Below are 21,957 nucleotides of genomic sequence, written 5' to 3'. Positions count from 1 at the left end.
GCACTTTCTCTATATAGCTAGCCTCCCCTTTGTCTTGGGGGAACATACTTTCAGTTTCCTCCAGAGGCTGTGTTTCCCACTTTGCAAAATGTTCACCTGAATAAAGTCTCTCCTTTTACTGCATCCCAGATTGGGGACTCCTGTTGGCAATGAATTGATGGCAGACATCTTTTGGTCAACAAGGTCAAAGCCTAATGCACCAATATCATGATCAGAATCCAAAGGACCAATCCCTGTTTGCAACACTGATTCACTGTGAGCTGGATCAAGGCTAACTGAGCCTTTTTGTGATTTAGGGACAATCACTCCCATTGTACATCTGCAAGGATTCCTCACCTTCATAATGTAATTATAGTGTGGTTAATACTAAGCTATTTGTGATCTTGGAAACATTTTGAACTCTGAAGGAAAAAGTACTGGGTTCACACAAGGTGATGAGATTTCAGAAGGCAGAAAATACGTCCCTCAGGATAACAAGGCAGAGAGAATAAACATGACCATGGTCTGAGACAGTGGTTTTCAAATGTGTTTTAGCAGCAGAGTCCTGACTTTGAATAAAACTTTCAGTGGAATCCCACCCTGAACCTGATCAAAGCAGAGCTGCTCTGCTGAGAAGCCAGGACAGGGTGGTGGTGGTATGGGGCCAGAGCCCACCCTTCCTCCTCCCCACTCATCTCCCCCTACTCCTGAAGCGGTGGTCTCTGCAGCAGCATCCGCGAGGAACCCTTAGGCTCCCATGGGACAGTTTGAAATCTTTGAGTGAAAGAGGGTGTGGCAAGAACCTCAAGTTACATGAATAAAGCGAGAAGGGATGGCAACTCAATGTCCAGGCCCTGTGAGACCATGTGGGCAACATATTTGTCTATCGATGGTCCCATTGCTTTTGTCTTTCTGGTCTATCTATATTTTTCTTAGCCTTGATTTTCATGTATATTTATTTTATCATAGTACACTTTGTAATGCATCTCAAAATCTTTGCGGAATAAATTGGTGTCTGGATATGTGCACATGGTTCTAGGAGGAGAGAGAGGCTGGCATATTACACCATGACAAGACAGTCACAGGGTCTGGCTTCACTTGCTATATGACCTGCCATTCCAAAAGGTGGTCTTTTGCTGTGTTTCATACATGCTGGTTTAAAGCAGTCCAAATAAAAAATAAACACATTCCAAAATGCAATCCAAGATTCTTAAGAGAAGCCTCAAAGATAGAGTTTTACTATAGGAACACTATACTTTCTGAACAATGAAAGGTATTCTTTTTTAAAAAATAAATTTATTTATTTAAATTAGTTTCCAGTATACAGTACATTGGTTAGACGTCTATAATGTTCATAAAATGATCCCCTCAATTGCTCCCTCTCTCCCCTGGCCCTCTACTTCTTAATACCATTTATAAGACATGAAACATGGATGGTCCACTTAGTCCCTTCTACTGGTACATATATTAGGAAGAGAGGCAGTAAGAAGTACTTTTCTAAGTGAGATTTCTGTGGACATTTAAACTTACCTGCTAACTTACGAAAATATTGCTCTGCATAAATTTGATTAAGGGCTATTAAAATCTCCTAAATTATCTATAGAAACATAAAATATATATTTAAATTTCCATCAACTTGAAAGACTCAGGAGAGAAAAAAATTGAAATTCAAACAATCACAGTATGTAATTTTTCTGACTTTTAAAGGAATATTTATAGCTTGAATGCGAAAGTCTGGTGAAATATATAAAAATTAGGGAGGTGATTCTTTTCCTATTTCAGGAAAATTATAGTTCTTGGAGAAGACATAGAAAATAAGCTCTCAGTTGATATACTATATTCATTATGCTGGGGTTTCTAAAGCCTCCTCTCCTTTTTATTTCTGAAAAGAGACATTTCTTTCAAAATTTGAAGAATGGCTTTAATGACCTAAGGTTCTAATGTAAGGATCTGCAAACTCTAGACCAGGAACCAGATCCAGCAGACAGCCTGCTTTCCTCTGGCTGGAACTAAGAATAATTTTCAAATTTTTAAAAATGGTTGAAAAAAATCAAAAGAAAATTTCTCAACACATGAAAATTATATGAAATTCAAATTTCAGTGTCCATTAATAAAGTTTTATTGGAACAGTCACACCCATTCATTTATATATAGGTGCCATCCTACTACCATGGCAGAGTTGAGTAGTTTTGATCAAGACTGCATGTCCCCCAAACCTAAAATATTTACACAGTCTGGCCTTTTCCAGAAAAAAAGTTTGCCAGTCTCTGACGTAAGAGACAGAGTCCACCCACAGCCACTCTGTGTGCCTCTGGGGCACATGGGAGGAGTTTTACCTGGTTGACATGGTGCAGGCATTTGTCAAGACAGCAGAAACAGCAGAAGCAGCATCTGAACACGCACCTCGACCATGCACTCTGCTGCTGGGATTAGGTTCAGAACCAAAGGAACAGAGTCAGAAACAGCACAGGACAGAAGGTAACCAGGAGTTTCAGTCAACACATACTGTTTCTACCTGGAAATGTTTACACCTGAGGAAGCACTATAGCAATGCTCATTCAGTATGGGAGAAATTCTTCTGTTCACATGCTGCCACTACTAATTATTATTATCATTACGGATGAGCGAAATTCCTCTCTTGTGGGCTTACCTCTTGTGTGTTGACCTCAGGAGAAAGGGAAATGGGTTAGTCCATATTTACTGTGAAGGTGACAACCAGGCCTTTTGGTTCTAGTAAAAAAAAATTTCTCTTCCCTCATCTCCCCTTCAATGTCTTCAACTATAAACTCTGCTTTTTCAAACCAGTATATATTCATGAAAAATTCACATCCCAAAGAAAATAAAACAACTAATGCTTTGTAGATACTAGCTATATGACCATGTTAAAAAAGAATCAAGTGTAACTTTTTTGGAAATAAATCCTATAGTGAGACTTTCAGGGCTAAATTTTAAGGGATAAATCAGTCCTTTGAAATATAACTTGGACTTGTGTATAACCTAAGAGTGAATAAAGAAACTCTTAGAGGAGGGGTGACTGAAAGTGTCCTACCCACGGCTCAGAGTTAAAAAAAAAAAAAAAACCCAGAAAACAATCTTCAAATAGTCCTCTATGAGGACCCCAGGAAAACTCACGTGGACATTTTCTTGTCCCAGTGTTAATTCAATCGGATGAAACTTGATCTGGATACTTTTCAGCCTGGTCATGGCTGTGAATGTGCCATTTAACATAGGAAAGATCGCACGGTGGCTATGTGAAATGTTTAAACTGCAGACACAGTACTGGGCCGTACTGCTGAGGGAGACCATTTCTTTTTAACCTAAGAAAGGACACATTTCTCCAACAGTGAACTCGCTAAAAAGAAGTTTGGTCCCTTACTCTTCGTGGGATCTGGGGAGTAATAAATAACCTTTTAGACCTCTTCCAGAGAGACTAAAACACCGACTTCTCTTTTAGATTTATGGCTGTTTTCCCAGAGTTTAAGATATCGAGCTCAGGGAGGGATGGCAAGGTCCTCTATTGCTCATTAATTTATGATTATCTATTACTAACGCCTATGCATATCTATATGTCTCTCTATGTATCTATACATACACATGTGCACACACGCATGCGCTTGAATGCGCGCGCGCACGCGCGCGCGCGCGCACACACACACTCAGAATAGCTTTCTTCATAATGTGTCACTTTGGCACGTGAATTATTTGGAGCTGAAGACAATCAGGACCCCGTAGGCTCGCAAGAAACATTTACCTCTACCTTAAAGAGTTTAAATTATTTGGGGCCTTGCCCATAGCAAGAGTTATTGCCAGAAATACTATTTTATAGCCTATCTGTAGGGAGAAACAAACTTCTAATTACTGAACACCTGCCTTTCTTATTGTTCTGTGAATTGTCCTCCTTCCCTCTGAAGCCCCAAGGTGCCTCACTCCATCCTTCATTCAGAATGTCATATATTCCCTCATTTTCCCTTTCTGTCTCTGACTCTCTCATGTATCTGGGGTTTTCGTACATATGTATGTAATTAAATTTGGTCATTTTCTTTTATTAATCTGTCTTATGTCTGTTTTAATTATTAAATAAGCCTGAAGAACTTAGGAGGGAAAAATATATAAATATTATAAACAGCTGTTTTGTTCTTCAAGAAATCCTTCTCCAAGTTTCCTAAAATTGAAGGATCAATTTCAAAATGCAGGAGCCAGAGTGGCTAGACTTGGCCTGGATGTGGAAATGCCTCTTTGAGTTACCAAAATGTATATGTTTTCTTATTCCATGAAATCCAGCCCTGAAAGGGATAAATTTCGACTAATTTATCTCTGAAATTTAGCCCTAAAATTCTCACTATAGAATTTATTTTTGAAAAAGTTAAACTTGATTCTTTTTTTATGTGGACACACAACTAGTATCTATAACGACATCTTATAAATACAAAAAGCACTGTACGATCAAAGTAAGTGCTTCAAGTGCACTTCAAGATAAGAAAGCTGTATTACTTTATGTGAAATTCAATCGACTGTTCCTATTTGATAAACTAATCTCAAAACTTGATTATGGACTTAAAAATATCAGCAATTCAGATGTCTGCTTAAAAGAGCTCATAAAAACAACTCTAAAATATAATAAAGAATCCATGGGTAAAATTTCCCCAATTTACCAAGCACGCATACCTATACCCTAAAGGTGGGAGTCAGGTAAGTTTGCGAAACTCTGACCAAGTCACTGAGGCTGAGGTGGGGACTGGGGAGAGACTGGAGTTATGTGAGAACAGAGAAGTTGGGAAAAGTCCAACTCTCCCTTGTTTGGTGGGCCAAAAACACCATGAGAACAGCTGTTTTCCTGCTGTGTTGGTTTCCACTGGCATTCATAACCAAATGTGCATGGAAATAAAAACCAGGGAGGAGAAAAACCCCAGGCACAAAAGCCCTACAGTTTTCTGCCTTTTGAGCTGAGATTTAGGTCATCTTGCCCATTGATGTCTCACTGTTAAGAGGGAAGGCAGGCAGGCCTGCCCGCCCGCTCGCCCTCCTTCCCTCCCTCCCTCCCTCCTTTTCTTTCTCTCTTTCTCTTTCTTTCTCTTTCTCTCTTTCTCTCTTTCTTTGTCTCTCTCTCTCTCTCTCTCTCTCTCTCTCTCTCAAACACACACACACACACACACACACACACACACACACACAATGCTTCCCATGGCACCCTCTAGGAAATATAAAAGGCAGGGAATATTTTAGCATTAAAACATAAGCAAATGTTATTATAATAGAGTATTTTCTTACTTTCTTTTTTTTTAAAGCATCTGAATGTCCACAAATACTTTTTAAATTTCCTCTGAAGAATTCCTCTCATTTGTTCAGCATTTAGCAAAGAAGGAAGCCACCTAGCTCAGAACTTCCTCCTCCCCACCCCACCCTCACCTCCAAGTGGGTGGAAAACCCAACACAAAACCATAAATAAAACACGAAAAGTTTGCTGGAGGTAGGAATGGGGTGGGAACATGGGACCTGAAGAACACTGGAGCCTTCCAAATGGCCACTGTCATGGCTCACATTCCTGTCCTGGGGCCTGCTGTAGTTTTCCAGTGATTAACTCCACAGTAAGGTACTGGCTTACCTTGTCTTTCAGAGTGTTGTAAACGTACATGAGCACAGTTCTTGGAATCCTCACCATGGTGATTAAAAATGATCCTTTTATGACTGTTCCTTGATGGTAGCAGAAAAGAATGGCGAGAGACGAAAGGATTGGGTGATCAGGAGGGTCATTTTCATTTCTGAGATTAGGAAAAAAAGACAGAATTAAAAAAAAAAACTATTTAAAAAGAAACACAAAACTTCTCTTTGGTTCAAATCAATAAAGGTACTAACAATTTACAAAGCATTGATGCAGTAAGCATTTGGCAAATTTTTTATACTCCTTGGTAGCTAAGGTTAAATTATTTCTTGGACTAACAACAAGTGTTGGCAAGGATGCAGAGAAAAGGGAACCCTTGTGTACCGTTGGTGGGATTGCAAATCGGTGCAGCCACCGTAGAAAACAGGAGGTTCCTCAAAAAATTAAAACTAGAACTACCATATGATCTAGTAATTTCACTTCTGAGTACTTATACGAGGAAATCCAAAATAATAATTCGAAAAGATCTATGCACCCCTATGTTCACTGTAGCATTATTCGTAATAGTCAACATATGGAAGCAACCTATGTGTCTATTCAATAGATGAATGGATAAAGAAGTTGTGGTACATATATACAATAAGATATTATTCAGCAATAAAAAAAAGAATAAAATCTTACCATTTGTGACAATATGGATAGACTGGGAAGGTATTAAGCTAAGTGAGATAAGTCGGACAGAGATAGACAAATATCATATGATTGCACTTAGCAAAGTACGATCATATGGTATTTGTGGAGTCTAAACAACAAAATAAACAAACAAACACAACAGAGAAAAACTCAGAAATTCAGGGAACATGATGATAGTTGCCAGATGGGAGAAGGGTTGTAGGGAGGGGTGGAAAAGGTGAAGGGATTAAGAAGCACAAATTGGAAATTATGAAATAATCATGGGGATGTGAAGCACAGCACAAGGAATATAGTCAATAATATTGTATGGCTAGGTATGGTGTCAGGTGGGTGCTAGACTAGTCAGGGGGATCACTTCATAAATTATAAAAATATCTAACCAATATGCTGTACACCCGAAATTAATATAAAATAACATTGAATGTCAACTGTAATTGAAAAATCAAAAAAGAGGGAGAAAGGTGAAGAGGAATAAAAGGTTTAAATCTCTAGGTATAAAAGAAATAAGTCAGGGGATGTGGTATACAATGTAGAGAATATAGTCAATAATATTGTGATAGCTTTGTCAGATGGTTGCTGGGCTTATCATGGTGGTCACTGCTTTAGGTATATAAATGTTGAATAACTATGGTGTATACCTGAAACTAATATAATAGTATATATTAGTATATATATATTTAATAACAATCTTTAAAAAATTATTTCTTGGACTAAGTTAATTCCTTCTGGTGGCACTCAGTGCTACAAATAAACATAGAACAGGAAATAAAACCCTGATGAGTTAAAATAAACCAGGTTCTCTCTTTACAACACCTACCTCTTCCACCAATTCTTTAAGTTGCCTATTAATCTCATTTTCATTTTCAGAAGTTTAATTATATAACAACCTACAAGGTTTAATTCAAGCGCTAGCATACGTAAACATTGCCAGCTTGGCTTGGTGATTAAAATCACCATGAAATCACATGACTAGGATTGCAGCCATAGAGGTAACAGTGAGTTTCAGCTGAAAGCGAAGGGACAGGAAGTTCTGGCTTCAGGACAGCTCTAGGCTCCTAGAATCCAGCTGATTTCTACTCTGCTCTTTAAAGGTCACCTCAGTGTGAATCATTTACAGGACTTGTCATGACATAGCTCCCAAGAATGCAAAATTCAGTTTCACAGGAAGGGAAAGAAGTGAAAAAGAAAAGGGCACAGCCTTCTCCCTACACCGAACCTGGAGGCTAGAACAAAGGAGGAAGGATTGAGACAACGCCTCCCCTGACCCTCCGAATTCCACTGATGCCTGTTCTAGAAAACGAGGCCTTTTCTGAGAAGCTACTTCTCTGATTCCAAGAGAAGCTTGGTTTCTTCAAAATGGATTATTCTGCAACTTGGTCTGGTTGCTAATAACTCACCATGAATTAAGGTTTTGACAACAGCCTAGGTTTTGAGGGAGGAAAAGGAATGCAGCCAGAAATGTTTCCAGAGCTGGCAATGACTGTATTTTGCTGTTAAATCATCCAGGAAGGAAAAGAGAGCATGAAAGTAAGATCGGGAGCAGAATAACTGCAATCTATTTGTCCCACAAAAAGGGCAACGTGTGTTTCAACTCAGTATTATTGAAAATAGGAAATGCCAGGGAAGCTATTGCTGATATGAATTCATTTTGATCTGATAAACTAGAAGAATAGTACAGGCCAGGAAAATATGACACATTTTTTCTCTTTCCTCATTTTTTTAAGAGGAAAAATGTTTACTTTTCCATTTAGGAGACTTATGTGTCTAAGAACTTATTATGGTGCTCAAGAGGAGATGCAAGGAGAAGAGGACAACGCCTGCTCTCAGTCTGGTAGGGAAACAATCGATTCGTGGGCCACTGTGAATGGGGGCCTTCGGGGTTGGTCCTCCAGGTATTGAAGTTTGGGGTCAGGCATCAGCTTTCTGAGATTTGCTAGGAGGAGCTTAACCATTTCAGGCAGAGGAGTTTCTACACCGCCTTGTCGGCCCTAGGCCGTAACGCATCCGGCTGATGTCTCCAGGCTCTCTGCAGCTGGCTTGGAAGGAGAGTTCAGAAACTGGGTTATCACATGACAAGAGAGACAGTTTAAAAAGAAGGCCCTTTAAACCCAGGCCAGCTCACAGAGCCAGGAGTCACTTAATACCTGCCCTGAAAAGTAAGTGGAGTGTCTCTGAGGCCCCCACCTTCTCTTCTTAGACCCTCTTCCTGTTCCAAGGTAACATCATCCTGCCACCCATCCCCTGCTGTGTATACATCTAGTGTCTTTCTCTAAGCTTCTCTCACAACCAGCAAAACCTGACTTCAGGAAGAGGATCTGATTATACCTGGTGGGGCCTAAAATAATACTCTGGACTTAACCATAATTTAACCAACTTAAAATTATCTCTAAACTTAACTGTATTTTGGGACTTGGCTTATGGGACGACAGTACAGTGTTAGGCATACTGGGAGACTCAGTGATGAACTGATATCGAGACTGGGGCCTCCAGGCAGGCCTATGCATCTGTCTCCTGGGAGTACTGAGTGTTGAGCACTTTCCACCCCATTCCCTTGGTGGTGGTGGCAGTAAGGAAGGCCCAGGCAGTGTGAGACAGGAGGTGACTCGGGATGTCCCCACGAGCCCAGCATCCTCCTCCTTTTAAACCTAAAGCTACCCTGAGTGCTCCGTGAAATGGAGCCAGGGCCCCAGGACACAGCATCGACTCAAGTGGCTGGCCTAAGGGCTTCACGATCCCATCCATCCTAGTCCTGGGACACCTTTAAGTTACGGTACGTTAAGTGCTGTTTTGCAACTACTAATCCCCTAAACAACAAGCATAAAGCCAAGCAAGGAACTTCAGGGTCCTAGAAGCAAGTTTTAGCTCTAGTGAGATCCAACCTAGTGCTAAGAACTCTCTGAACAATATGGACAATTAATTTTGTGCTGAGGCCCCTAGACAAGGACCGGGCTGTAGTGGATGGGTGGCCTCTAATGTGAATCGGGTCTTGAGTGAAGGGGCACTGTGTGTTCCCCACAGAGACTGTCATTTCCTGATATTTCTTTCAGCAAAATCACTGCAAGATAGGGTTGGAAGAATTATGATGAAGTTGTAAGGTTCATCTTTCCAGTCCTACGGAAAATGGAAACTGTCTTCATTCTTCATGCTGAACGAGATTCTTTAGCTGTCCTCGGAAACTCTCATCAGGAGGAGGAAATGCATTTGTCTCCTACCTACTTTCCTTAGGCTCAGCTACAAACCTACTTCCTCACTTCTCCTTCAGCAAATCCACAGCACATGGAAATCATCTTTGTATATTTGAAAATGAAAATGCAATCATGCCTTCTCCAAGTCAAATGCTTCTAATTTCTTCCTGTCACATCCTGAGCCACATCTTTATGGTTCCCAGTTGACCCCTCTTCAACCAAATGATTGTAAAAGGGAAATTTTACAGGTGGATAGGTAAACATTGTGCTTGCGTCTTCTCATGACATTAAAATTACAACTACATTATAGGACAATCAGCCTGGAGAACAATCTGAAGACTAGCTGAACAGAAGTCCTATAATAAAGGACATAAAGAAATTATCTTGAGACTGATAGGAGGGGCAGAGATGCGAAATGGACCGGTCCCAAACCCTAGTGTGGTGGTCAAAGATCAGGAGGGATGTCTCGGCAGCAGAGGTCACCCCTGAAGAGTAAAGGGTCCCAGCCCCACACCAGGCTCCCCAGCCCGAAGTACCAGTCCCTGGAAGAGGAGCCCCTCTTCATCTGACTGTGAAAACTAGCAGAGGTTCCATTCATCCATGTGTCCTCTTAAAGGGCCAGTGCAGAGACTCTCACTCCCAGGCACTCACCCTGGGCTCCAGCAGAGGAACAGCAACTTGGGAGGTGCCAGAGACATACAGAGAGAGACTGAGTCTACTGGCTTCAGGATGAGGGCTGGAGGAACAGCCATCATGGTCCCTGTATTGAGTCCTCCCCTCTCACGGCCAAATCTGAACTTTTCATTGGCCTGCTGGCTCCAGTGGGGTGATTTTCTGAGACCCTGCCCTACCAAACATGAGCCTGCTGGAGGCTTTTTCAGGGTTGGCCCACAGAGTAGGCTCACCAGCTGGGGTAGGCCCACGCTGCTGATCTCCTTGGACATCTCTCAGGGACCCATGAGCCCCAGGTGGATAGCAGTTGGCCTTGGTGTGCCCTGAGCCTTTGATGAATGAACCTGAAATTGCATTAAACTGGTAAACACCACTTGCACCACCCTAGTGACTCCCTGAAATCCCACCTCATCCAACTCGAGAACCACCCAAAGTTCTTTCAGCAGCTGAGATTGGCAGATGGTAGCAGGCTTCGAGATGCCCTAGGCCTCTTGCTGAGCTGCCCCAGGCCAAGTACTGGTGGCGGCCAGCCCTGGTTCACGGCATGGCCTATCCACCATGCCTCCAGGTCCCGCGCAGGCAGTGACCAACCACAGATCGCTTTGTGGTTCCTACCAGGTAGCCTTGAGCCAGTCACAGGCAGCAACTGACCTTGGCCTGCATGGGAGCCCCTTGCAAGAGGCCCCAAAACAAATATAGCCAGTTGCCGGCTACACACCACAACAGAGCATCACTCAATTAGCCATACAAGCAGCATTCCCAAAGGGTGGTCCGGCAGACACCAGATCCCACTGTGGCAAATCCCACTCTGTGGGGTCAGCCCCTGCACAGCAGCTCATATGCTGTGGTCACAGTCAGTCCTCATAGTCAATCATTGGAAAATGCAAATTAAAGCCATAATAAGGTATCACCTCACACCTGTCAGGAAGGCCATCATCAATAAGTCAACAAACAAACAAGTGTTGGTGAAAATGTGGAGAAAAGAGAACCCTCATGCATGTTTGGTGATATTGCAAATTGATGTGGCCGCTGTGGAAAGCAGTGTGGAAGTTCTTTGGAAAATTAAAAATAGAGCTGCCTTATGACCCAGCAATTCCACTTGTGGGTATTTATTTGAAGAAATCTAAAGCACTAAATGAAAAAAGATATATGTACACCTAGGTTCACTGCAGCATAATTTACAATAGCCAAGTTATGGAAGCAACCTAAGTGCCCATCAATAGATGCCTGGATAAAGGAGATGTACCTATACACAGTGGAGTTTTGCTTGGCCATAAAAAAGAATGAAATCTTGCCATTTGCAACAACATGTATGAACCTGAAAGGTATTATGCTGAGTGAAATGTCAGAAAAAGACAAATATCATATGATCTCACTTATATGTGGAATCTAAAGAACAAAATAAATGAACAAACAAAACAGAAACAGACTCATGGAGAGAACGAACTGATGGTTACCAGATGGGAGGGGGTTGGGATTTGGTTGAAAAAGGTGAAAGGATTAAGAAATACAAACTGGTAGTTATGAAATAGTAAAGGGGATGGGAATACAACACAGGGAATATAGTCAATAATATTTTGTCTGGTGTTGAGTGGATACTTGACTAATTGTGGGGATCACATCTTAAATTATATAAATATCTAAACACTATGCTATATACTTGAAACTAATATAAAATAATATTAAATGTCAACTGTAATTGAAAATAAATAAATAAATAATATTTGGGGAAAAATTTTAACCTTGAGATAAAGAAAAACCTTGGGGTTTCAAAATTAGTACAAAATAAAAAAAGAAAGCAGAAGTCTTTAATGAATGAAACAATAATGCTAAAAATAAATGAACTCGCAATGTAAATTATTTTAAATTAATTTGTTTATATTATCAAAGTAATAAGTGAAATATCTTAAAAAGTTAAATAGTAATGCTAGACTTCATAGGAAAGACAGCAGTTTTCTTCCCCCGCTTCCTAATTTTCTCTCCCTAGAGATATATTAGCTGTTTGTTCTGGAACTCACCTCTGCATGTCTAAATCACATGTTCTTACTGCCATTTCTTGATTTTTCAGCCTCAGATATTGGCTACTGACCTGCCACTACGAAGAGGCAGGTTTAGTTCTCTTACACAGCCTAAACTCCCCACCGCACTCATTTTCCAACCCCTCATCTATTCAACATAATTATATTGAGATTTTTAGTTAATGCCTTCTTTCAAGCTTTGCGATATAATTGACATATAACACTGTAAGTTTAAGGTGTACAATGCTTTCATCGGATACACTTATATATTGCAAAATGATTATCACCATCGTGTTTGCTCACACCTCCATCACCTCACAGAACTACCATTACATTATTTGGGGAACATTTAGGGTTTACTCTCTGCAACTTTCAAGTATATAATAGTCTTATTAACTAAAATCAACATGCTATATATTAGACCCCTCAGAACTTACTGGAAGTTTGTACCCTTTAACTAACATCTACTCATTCCTCCCCCCAATCCCATCCCCAGGCGCCTGGTAACCACCAATCTACTCTCTGTATCTATGAGTTCAGCTTTTTTAGATTTCACATATAAGTGAGATCATACAGTATTTGTTTTTGTCTTATCTCATTTAGCACAATGCCCTTAAAGTCCACCCATGTTGTCACAAATGGCAAGGTTTCCTTCTTTCTTATGGTTGAATAATAGTATTCAGGTGTGATTGTGTGTGTGTGTGTGTGTATTATGTGTGTGTGTCTCATATCTCCTTTAACCATTCATCCATTGACGACTTAGGTTGTTTCCATATCTTGGCTATTGTGAATAATGCTGCAGTGAACATGGGAGTGCAGACGTCTCTTCGGTAATCTGTCTTCATTTCCTTTGGATACATACCCAGAAGTGAGATTGTTGGATCTTCTGAGATTTCTCTTTTTAATTTCTTGAGGAACCACTATAATATTTTCCATAGTGGCTATAATAATTTACATTCCCACCAACAGTGCACAAGGGTTCTCTTTTTTCCATTTCCTTGTCAAACCTGTCTTTTTAATGGCAGATGTTCTAACAGGTGTGAGGTGATATCTCACTGTAGTTTTGATTTGTATCTCCCTGATGATCAGTGATGTTGAGCATCTTTTCATGTACCTGTTGGCCATCATATGTCTTCTTTGGAAAGATGTCTATTCAGATCATCTGCTCGTTTTTTAATCTTTTTTTTTCTATTGAGTTGTATGAGTTCTTTATATATTTTGGATATTAATCCCTTATCAGACATCTGATTTTCAAATATTTTCTCCCCTTCTATAGCTTAACTTTTCATTCTGTTGTTTCTTTTGCTGTGCAGAAGTTTTTTAGTTTGACGTAGTCTCACTTACTAATTTTTGCTTTGGTTGCTTATGCCTTTGGTGTCATATTCAAAAACTCATTGCCAAGACCAATGCCAAGGAGCTTTTCTCTTATGTTTTCTTTTAGGAGTTTTATGTTTAAGTCTTTAATCCATTTCTAATTCTAATGAGTGGTGTAAGAAAGGGGTTAATTTCATATTTCTGCATATGATTATTGTTTTTCCAACATCATTTATTAAGAAGACTCTCTTTTCCCCATTGAGTATTCCTGGATCTCTCATCAAATATTAGTTGACCACATAGGCAAAGGTTTATTTCTGAGCTCTTGATTGTGTTCGATTGGTCTGTGTGTATATTTTTATGTCAGTACCATAGTGTTTTGATTACTATACCTTTGTAATATAGTTTGAAATCAGGAATTTTGACGCCTCGAGTTTTGTTCTTTCTCAGGATTGCTTTGGCTATTCAGGATCTTTTATAATTCCATACAAATTTTAGGACTGTTTTTTTCTACTTCTGTGAAAAATGCCACGGGAGTCTTGATAGAGATTGCATTGAATCTATAGATAGCTTTGGGTAATACGGACATTTTAATGTTAACTCTTCTAATCTATGAACATGGAATATCTTTCTATTTGTTTGTATCTTATTCAATTTATCAAAGTCTTGTAGTTTTCAGCATACAGGTCTTTCATCTCCTTGGTTAATTTTATTCCTAGGTATTTTATTGTTTTTGATGTTATTGTGAATAGGAGTGCTTTCTTCATTTCTCTTTTAGATATTTCCTTGTTAGTGTATAGAAAATGCAGCAATTTTCTGTATGTTGATTCTGTATGCAACTTTACTGAATTCATTGATTAGTTCTATTAGTTTTTTTGTGGAGTCTTTAGGGTCCTCTTTCTACATAAGATATCTCTCCAAACAGAGACAATTTTACTTCTTCCTTTCTGTTTTGGATGACTTTTTTTTTTTTCATGCCTAATTGCTCTGCTAGGACTTCCAGTACAATGTTAAAAAGGAGTCATGAGAGTCTATACCCTCGTTCCTGATCTTAGAGCAAATGCTTTTAATCTGCTTTAATGTTTAATGTTTACACTATCAGTATACAAATAACATTCACAACTGATCCAAGGAGTAGGGCGCTCTGATCGTATTTCCTTTCCTGTACAACTTTTGGGTTTTCCTGAAGTTAATAATTGTTTCACATTTTTATTTGCTTGGTTTTCCATGAGCTTCACCAAATGCTTTGCCAAAGTATATATCCTTTCTCTACATGTTCAAACACATCTGGTATTCTCTCACTTTCCTTTTTCTTTCTTGGGCGATATCCCTCCTGGAGCCCACTGCCCTCCTGCTCTACTTTGGACGGATGGTCTCTACATCTGCTGCATAGCCACCTTCCTGGGAATTTCCTTCTCTTCTCTGAGTTGGAGCCCACTTCCTGAAACTCATGTTTCCCTCTCTGGCTTTCTCATTCATTTCAATAGGGAACATCCTCCCTAAAGAATGATGTGGGGAGGAAAGTCTTTTGAAATATTACATGTCTGAATGTGACTTTATTCTTCTTTGGACTGATAGTATGAGTAGGTCTAGAATTATAGGTTGGATATCGTCTTGCCTTAGGATTTTGACAGGCTTGCTCCACTGTATTCTTGGTTCAGAGTTGCTGTTGAATACTGACTCCCACTCTAGTTCTTGATCCTTTGCCTGTGATCTGTTTTTCCTTCTAGAAGCTTCTAGGATTTTCTCTTTACTCATGTCCTACAGCTCTGGGAAAGTTTCTTTGATAATTTCTTCGCTTTTTTTTGTTTGTTCTCTATTTCTGGAATTCATATTAATCAGATGTTAGCTCTCCTATATTTATCCTCTTTTTATCCTTCCTCTCCTATTTTCCAACTCTGTGTATTTTTTTTTTTTGCTCTATTTCCTAGAAGAGTTCTTTGATTTTATATTTTAATTATTTAATTGAAAATTTTTGCTTTTGCAATCACGTTTTTAATTACTAAGAGGTCTTCCTTATTCCCTCGCTATTCCTTTTTTTGTTTGTTTTTTCTTTTATAGATGCCGTATGTCTTTGTTCTCTCTAAGGGTATTACAGTGGGGGGTTTTTTTGTTTGTTTTTGTCTGCATTTTTCTTCTGCTGCCTGCATTGTCTCTGTTTTCCCTAAATTCCTTTTGTTTTGTTCCTTTTGGTATTTCTTTCACTATAGGTTTTCTTCAAATGTTTAGTAATCACTGGTTGCCCACACACATTTAGGGTGAGGCACTAAAAAGTGAACTGGAAGCTCTGTATGAGTGTTGACTGTTGACTAGTGAGTTTCACTATCTGGTTCATAGTCAGAGAACCAGGCCAGTTCATTGGGGGACCCTATATAGCATTACCTGGAGGTCTTCACTTTGGGTTAGGCAATTTCTCTGGCCTTGGGGAAGCACCTTGGCTGTCAATATCCTGGGAGCCAAGCTGTGGAATGCGGGTTGGTGATGGTGGTAGTGAGAGGTCCTCATTATTCAGTATTTAGACTATCGCTTACTCCACCTTCCTTCATTACAGAGCCTCGCCCTCAGCATCAGCTGTGCCAGATACCCCAAGTCTAGGCCTTCTCTGGCTTCCCTCCCTAGGCAGCAAAGCTCCCATCTTCTGTTGGTGTGGAGGAGGGAACCTAGGGCCTAACCACTCCTTAGGAAGACTTTTACTAATCTTCAGAAGTACATTTTACACGTGAATTACTGAGCCTCTCTAGGGTTTTGTGGCTCATATCAGCCTGTGTCTTATTTTTACCTTCTTTCCCACCCAACACACAGAACAGAAACAAGCTTTCTTTCTTTCTTTCTTTCTTTTTTTTAGCTTTCTCTAGTCTGCTCAGAGTCACCACTCACCTATCCTCTCTTCAGCTTTCGACATTTGGTTGACATTTCTTATCTGCTGTTATTGCCTCTGTTTGTCACTGTCCTTGTGTGTTGATACCTCTTTCATTCTTTCACAGTTGGGCGGGGGGAGTTGGAGTGAAAGGAGGGGTTAGGAGATAACATGCATATGCCTCTCTGGAAGGCCACACCAAAAGCTCTCACTGAAAATGCTAAGATAACCCAAAACCACTGCTGTCAGACAGCTGTTACCTGCTGACCAATTTGGTTAGAATAATCTTTGCCCCCCTACTCAGAAGCAGGAAGTGCACACCACCCACCTCCAGCCCCCTGGAGGTTCTCAATGAAAAGGGGTGCAGCTCCTTTGTGTGTCCTGTGGGGTCTCTAATGACAGAGGCTCCAAATAGCACCACTGTATTAAAACCTACATGCTCTTTATAGGCAAGAGGTCACTGCTCAATGGCATGAATCATCCCGGCTTGACTTTCTTACGCCAAAAAACAGTCATGTTTATCTGTTCATTTGGTCTGAGCGGTTAGACGAAGATTGGCCGTATGAGGAGTAAACTTCCTGTTCTGAGTCCAACCTTGTCATTGTCCTGGCCATGATCTTCCTGCCTGAGGCTTTATCATCGCCCCACTTTGAGAGTCAGACACACGAGAGGTGAAGGGGTGTAAACGCTGAAATAAGTATCATGGTGAATATACAGGTAACTAATTCTCTAGTACTTAATTATATGAACATGAATTATATTTTATGGTTATATACAATTCCCTGAGGATTTAAAGTTATGTTCCAAGTAAACATTCTCCTCATTTTATATAGAAAATGAGGTTCACAGAACTTACTAAAGTGTGTTTCAAATAGACCAGCACTTTTTTTTGTTTGAAGTCAGTAAGAATTGATATTTACAGAAGTCAGTCCTTCCTTTCTGATATCTTTCAATTATAAGAAGAATCTGGAAATGTGACAAACTTAAGGTATAACATTTCTTTTCACCACCTAATGAGCATCCAGCCAAATTTTTAGCTTAGTCTTTCACGCCTGCCAGCCCCTTTTAATGGGTCATGTCAAAACTCCAAAATACCTTTAGAGATGCACAACGTGACACACACACAAACAAACCAACAGGAGTAACATGCTAGACCTACCTGTTGAAATAAGACGTAACTACTGCCCCCGCTACAGTCATTTGCTGGCACGCAAGAATGAATTCGCTAGTCCAGACGAGGCCAATTAAATGGTACCACCACATATACCGAATGCCCCAAAGAGGCTTATATTCCACTTGGCCACCTTCGATAACCTGGGCAGCTCCTAAAGTTTAAAACACAAACATGTTTTACACCCATGTTTTCTTAATCATGGTACGACAGGCCATACTTCCTCATGCCTGGCCTTTGGCATAACATGAAATACAGACACCAAAGAAAAGTTTGAAGCACCCACCATAATTTAACATCTCCATAGCAAAAACTTAAAAATTCTGAACACATACTTAATTTATAAATGCTATCAATAATGATAATTACAGTGACTCAAAAACCCATGGTTTTTCTACCACATCACTTTGTAATAAAACACAATTTATGAGGATGAAGCCACACAAAGATTGTTAGAACCATGTTACAGAATCCCAATTCGCCAAAAATTTAGCCTTTATAAAACAGACAAGAATTTTTACTGTTTTTAACAGCTCACCGGTGCAATAGATTTCTAGATGTTCTCTCTTCATTATTTTAAATAAACTACTGTAAGAAGGTAGGCACTTTGGTCTTTGGTATAATCTACAACCTGAACAACTTTTAAAGATAATTCCATATTTTTCCATAGCTAGAAATTGCTTTTAGGTTCATAATTCATGTATTTTTAGGCATTCATAGTAGAGCCCGTGTGAAGGAAGAGGGAGAAGATAATCCTGCTCTAGAGCAAACTGACTTTACAGACAGAGGCTGGTCTTAGGTTCCTTATGCTCTATGTTCTGCTGAACAAGAGTCACATTATGAGAAAGAGTGGAGCAGCCTGATTTACAGAGACATTCGTATTTTATCAAACACTGGGCTCATTCTGGCCTTGAGGCAATCTCTCTTTCAGGTAAGGCACTGATAAATGCTTATGCTTTTCCGAAAGGGATGTGTTTCAGAAAAGCATTCCCAGTTCCAAAGCAGGTGACCTGACAGGCACGTTTAGGTGGATCAGGTCAGTGAATACTTGGAGAGCCACTCCCTGGAGTATCAGGAGGCACAGGACAGCCAAAAAGCACACAGCTGCTGCTGTAAGGTCCATAGGTCCCAGGGACAGATTGCAGCTTTGCAAGAATAGGTCTATAACATCGCAAACAGTTTAGAGGTGGAAGATGTTTCCACAGAACAAGAGAAATGATTTTCTCAACAGAGAAGAGGTAAGTACAAAGACCCTGGATGCTAAGGGGGAAGGGTTTCTCCTTGTGGCTGTCCTGTGCTGCCCACAGAGCATTCACGCACGTCCCAGCTCCACACATGGATGGCGGCAGTCAGCAAGTAGAGAGTGGCTAACGTGGTAAGATCCATGCAGGCCTTCAAACCTTTGGCATTCCCCAAGGTAACAGAACCCTTAAGTTATCCTCAACTGGTCACTTGTTTTTGAACATCTTTATTGAAGCCATCTTCTATTTATTCTTCTGGTTCAGTTATATCAGGTTGTTTATAGATTTTCGTTTAGGACAGGGTTTCTCAAGCTCTAAGCATATCAACTGGCATTCTGAACCAGATAAATCTCTGGGGGTGGGGAGGGGAGCTGTTCTGTGCATTGTAAGGCGTTTAGCAGCTTCCCTGGCCTCTGCCCACTCGATGGTGGAAGCATCATTCCTCCTCTCCTCCAATTATGACAACCCAACATTGCCTCCAGACCTTGCCAAAGTGCCACCTGGGGAACAAAATTGCTGCTTGAGAATCACTGTTTTAAGCAAATATTCTCTGCAGTCAGGTGCTCTGGCTTCGTTCAGGATGAAAGCCTAGAATCAAGTCTCTGGGTGGGGCAGGCGTGTTTACGTGCACATGACTGCCCTCTCCTGGATGGTGGGAACAGTGCAGTCAAGAGCCCTATAAATGACTTGTAGCTACTGCTATGGATAGCTAATGGGACCTGGACTACAAATAGATCCAAGATATGGTGGGCCTCAGAGACCACCGAAAGGACATTGGGAGAGGACTTGGCTCCAGTCTCAGCTTTGTCATGTGTGATAAGCAACCTGGGCCTCAGTTCTCTCAATGGAAAGATGAAGAGGTTAGGCAGATAAGATGAACCCTGGGGCTGTGGTTATAAGCTTGGGCTTGACTGTCACACAGGCTAAGGTGCACATCTCTGAACTGTCCCCTAATGACTGACAAGCTCGAGCAGGTATGGGATTTTTAAAATCTATGTTTCATTGAGTGTAATCTGAAGATATTAATATCTACTTCTCGCTCCCTTGGTGATCCCATCCAGGCTCATGACTAAATGTCATACATGTACCTGTGATGAGGACTAATTGGGAAGGGCACTTGGAATAGTAAGTACAATACAGGGTTAGCTATCACTGAGGTATAGATAAATATGATTCCAGTTCTGAAGTTCACAAACCTTTATTAAGCATAAACTGTACACTGGAATTCTGCTGGACATTAGCTATTAGGGGAAAAAATGAAAGAGGCAAACAAAAAACCAGAAAGATACCATCAGAAATGACTACAGGAATTCACATGTTGTTCTGTTAGTCTATTCATCTCTTCTTCTTCTGGAATGTTTATAATTTCTCCTCCAACCTCTATGAGATTTTTCCCCCATCTTCACTCTCAGTCAATGACCTAACTTCTGGTTTCTCTAAGAAAATTTTAGCAATCAGAAATCTTCTGCTAGTGCCTACCCTTCCATCTACCCGCTATCAGCAGGAGTCCATAATCCGACACCCCTTACTATGATAAACTCTCTGTGATCCTTGGGCCGATCCCCCACTAGATCCTCTTTCTCACCTGCTTGAAGATATCTCTTCAGAAATCCTCCCCCTCTTTCTTGCTTCATCAAAGTACTCTCTGTGAATCATTTTTAATTCTCTCGCATCTTTTAAAAAATCTACTCCTGACTCCTTGTCCTCCTCCAGCTTCGATGCTATTTCTTTGTTCCTCTTTATAGCCAAATTCCTCAAGATTGTCTCCATGTACTCTTTCCAATTCTCTCTCATTTCTTTTCAACCTATTTCAATGATAATCCACTCCCCCACACTTCTCTGAAACTGCTTGTTTCACCTCCATGTTGCTAAGTTTAATGGTCAGTCCTTAGTCCTTATCTTATTCATCAGCAGCATGTGGCACGCTGGACCATTCACGTCTCCTTGAAACCCATCACCAAGTTCCAGGACGGCACACTCCCTCTCCTCCTGCGTATGGGTGGCTCCCTTTAGGTCTCCTTTCCTTGTTCTTTTTCATCTCTGGGACCTTTTAATGTGGCAGTGACCAGGGTACAGTCCTTGGATTTCCCGTCTTCTCCTTCCACATTCCTTCTAAACTCATGGTTTTAGGTAATATTTATATATTCCCAAGTTCCCAAATGTAGAGCTCTCGTTGGAACCTCTCCAGAAACTTCAGACTCAAAGAGCTAACTGCCCACTAGACATCTCCACCTGGTTGCCTAAAAGACATCTCAATTAACACAACTAAAAATGATCTGATGCTCCCAAGTCTTGACCCCTCTCAGGTGATGATAATCACATGCTCCAGTTGCTAAAAAAGACCCAGTGTTGTCCCCAACTTCTCTTTATTTCACACCTCTCAACTAATATAGTATGAAACCCTTTAAAGTACAGGCCGAATCCAATGTCACACCATGTCTACCATTATGACCCTGTCCTAAGCCACCATCATCTCCTCCCTGGGTCACTGATATTCAGATGTAAGTCAGATCATGTCACTATTCTGCTTAAAACTCTGTAATGACTTCCCAAAGATCAGAGAGTTCTCATTGAGGCCTCCAAGGCCTCGGGACCGGACCCTCGTGGCCTGCGCTCTCCTCAAACACGCCACTCCAGCTACCGGGCCTCCTTGCTGTGTCCCCAGCACCCTGGCCTCTTGCTGTCCTCTTTGCCAGGCACATTGTCTCAGAGCTTCATGTCTCTGCCCTCACTCCCTTCAAATCTTTACTGACATATCATCTTCTCAACGAAGCTGTCCTTGATCATCAAATTTAAAATTGTACCCCTCCTTAAGTATTCCCATTCCTCTTCTCTATTTTATTTCTCTCTATATCATTTATCAATGTTTAATGTACTATCAAATTCATTTCCTTATTTTATTTCATTTCCCTCTGGCATCCCAACTGAAAGAAAAGCTGTATCTCCAGCATCTATAACAGGGTCTAATACAGTAAATGTTCAATAAATATTTGCTGAATGAATGAATGAACCAACCTTCCTCAAATAATAGATCCTATCATAGAGAAATTTGAGATGATGTTCTAGAGATCTTCCTAGAGATTGTCAACATGACCTAGAGGAAATTCATCGTGAAACTAGCTATACATCCAGGCATTATTAGCAAGCTTTAAAACATTTCAAAACACTAAGGTGATTGTTATGATCAGTGTAAATGAAGACAGTCCAGCTGGTTGTGATAACTTCCCA

At 40.5% G+C, this 21,957-nt stretch overlaps 1 protein-coding gene and 1 long non-coding RNA gene across 6 annotated transcripts in view; one reads left to right on the top strand and one right to left on the bottom strand.

The window, feature by feature from the left end:
• The window catches only part of SLC44A3 (solute carrier family 44 member 3), a 77,840-nt gene that overhangs the window by 24,552 nt on the left and 31,331 nt on the right, over positions 1-21,957 (bottom strand). For 3 of the 5 annotated variants that reach the window (XM_039869515.1, XM_039869517.1, XM_039869519.1), the window contains 3 exons: positions 17,477-17,642; positions 5,582-5,738; positions 2,316-2,402 (listed from right to left, as the gene is read on the bottom strand). In XM_039869515.1, coding sequence (XP_039725449.1) covers positions 2,316-2,402; positions 5,582-5,738; positions 17,477-17,642 — 410 coding nt within the window. The remainder of the gene's footprint in view (positions 1-2,315; positions 2,403-5,581; positions 5,739-17,476; positions 17,643-21,957) is intronic. The other 2 variants (XM_039869516.1, XM_039869518.1) reach the window with 1 other exon arrangement.
• LOC120607809 (uncharacterized) lies at positions 7,377-11,518 on the top strand. Its single transcript, XR_005654236.1, has 3 exons — positions 7,377-7,798; positions 8,023-8,102; positions 9,319-11,518. It is a non-coding gene; the product is annotated as an uncharacterized LOC120607809 (long non-coding RNA).

Source organism: Pteropus medius, unplaced genomic scaffold (genome assembly GCF_902729225.1).
Source record: "Pteropus medius unplaced genomic scaffold, Ma_sr-lr_union100, whole genome shotgun sequence".
NCBI lineage: Eukaryota > Metazoa > Chordata > Mammalia > Chiroptera > Pteropodidae > Pteropus > Pteropus medius.
The sequence above is the reverse complement of the archived record's forward strand: the minus strand, read 5'-3'. Positions and strand labels throughout refer to the sequence as shown.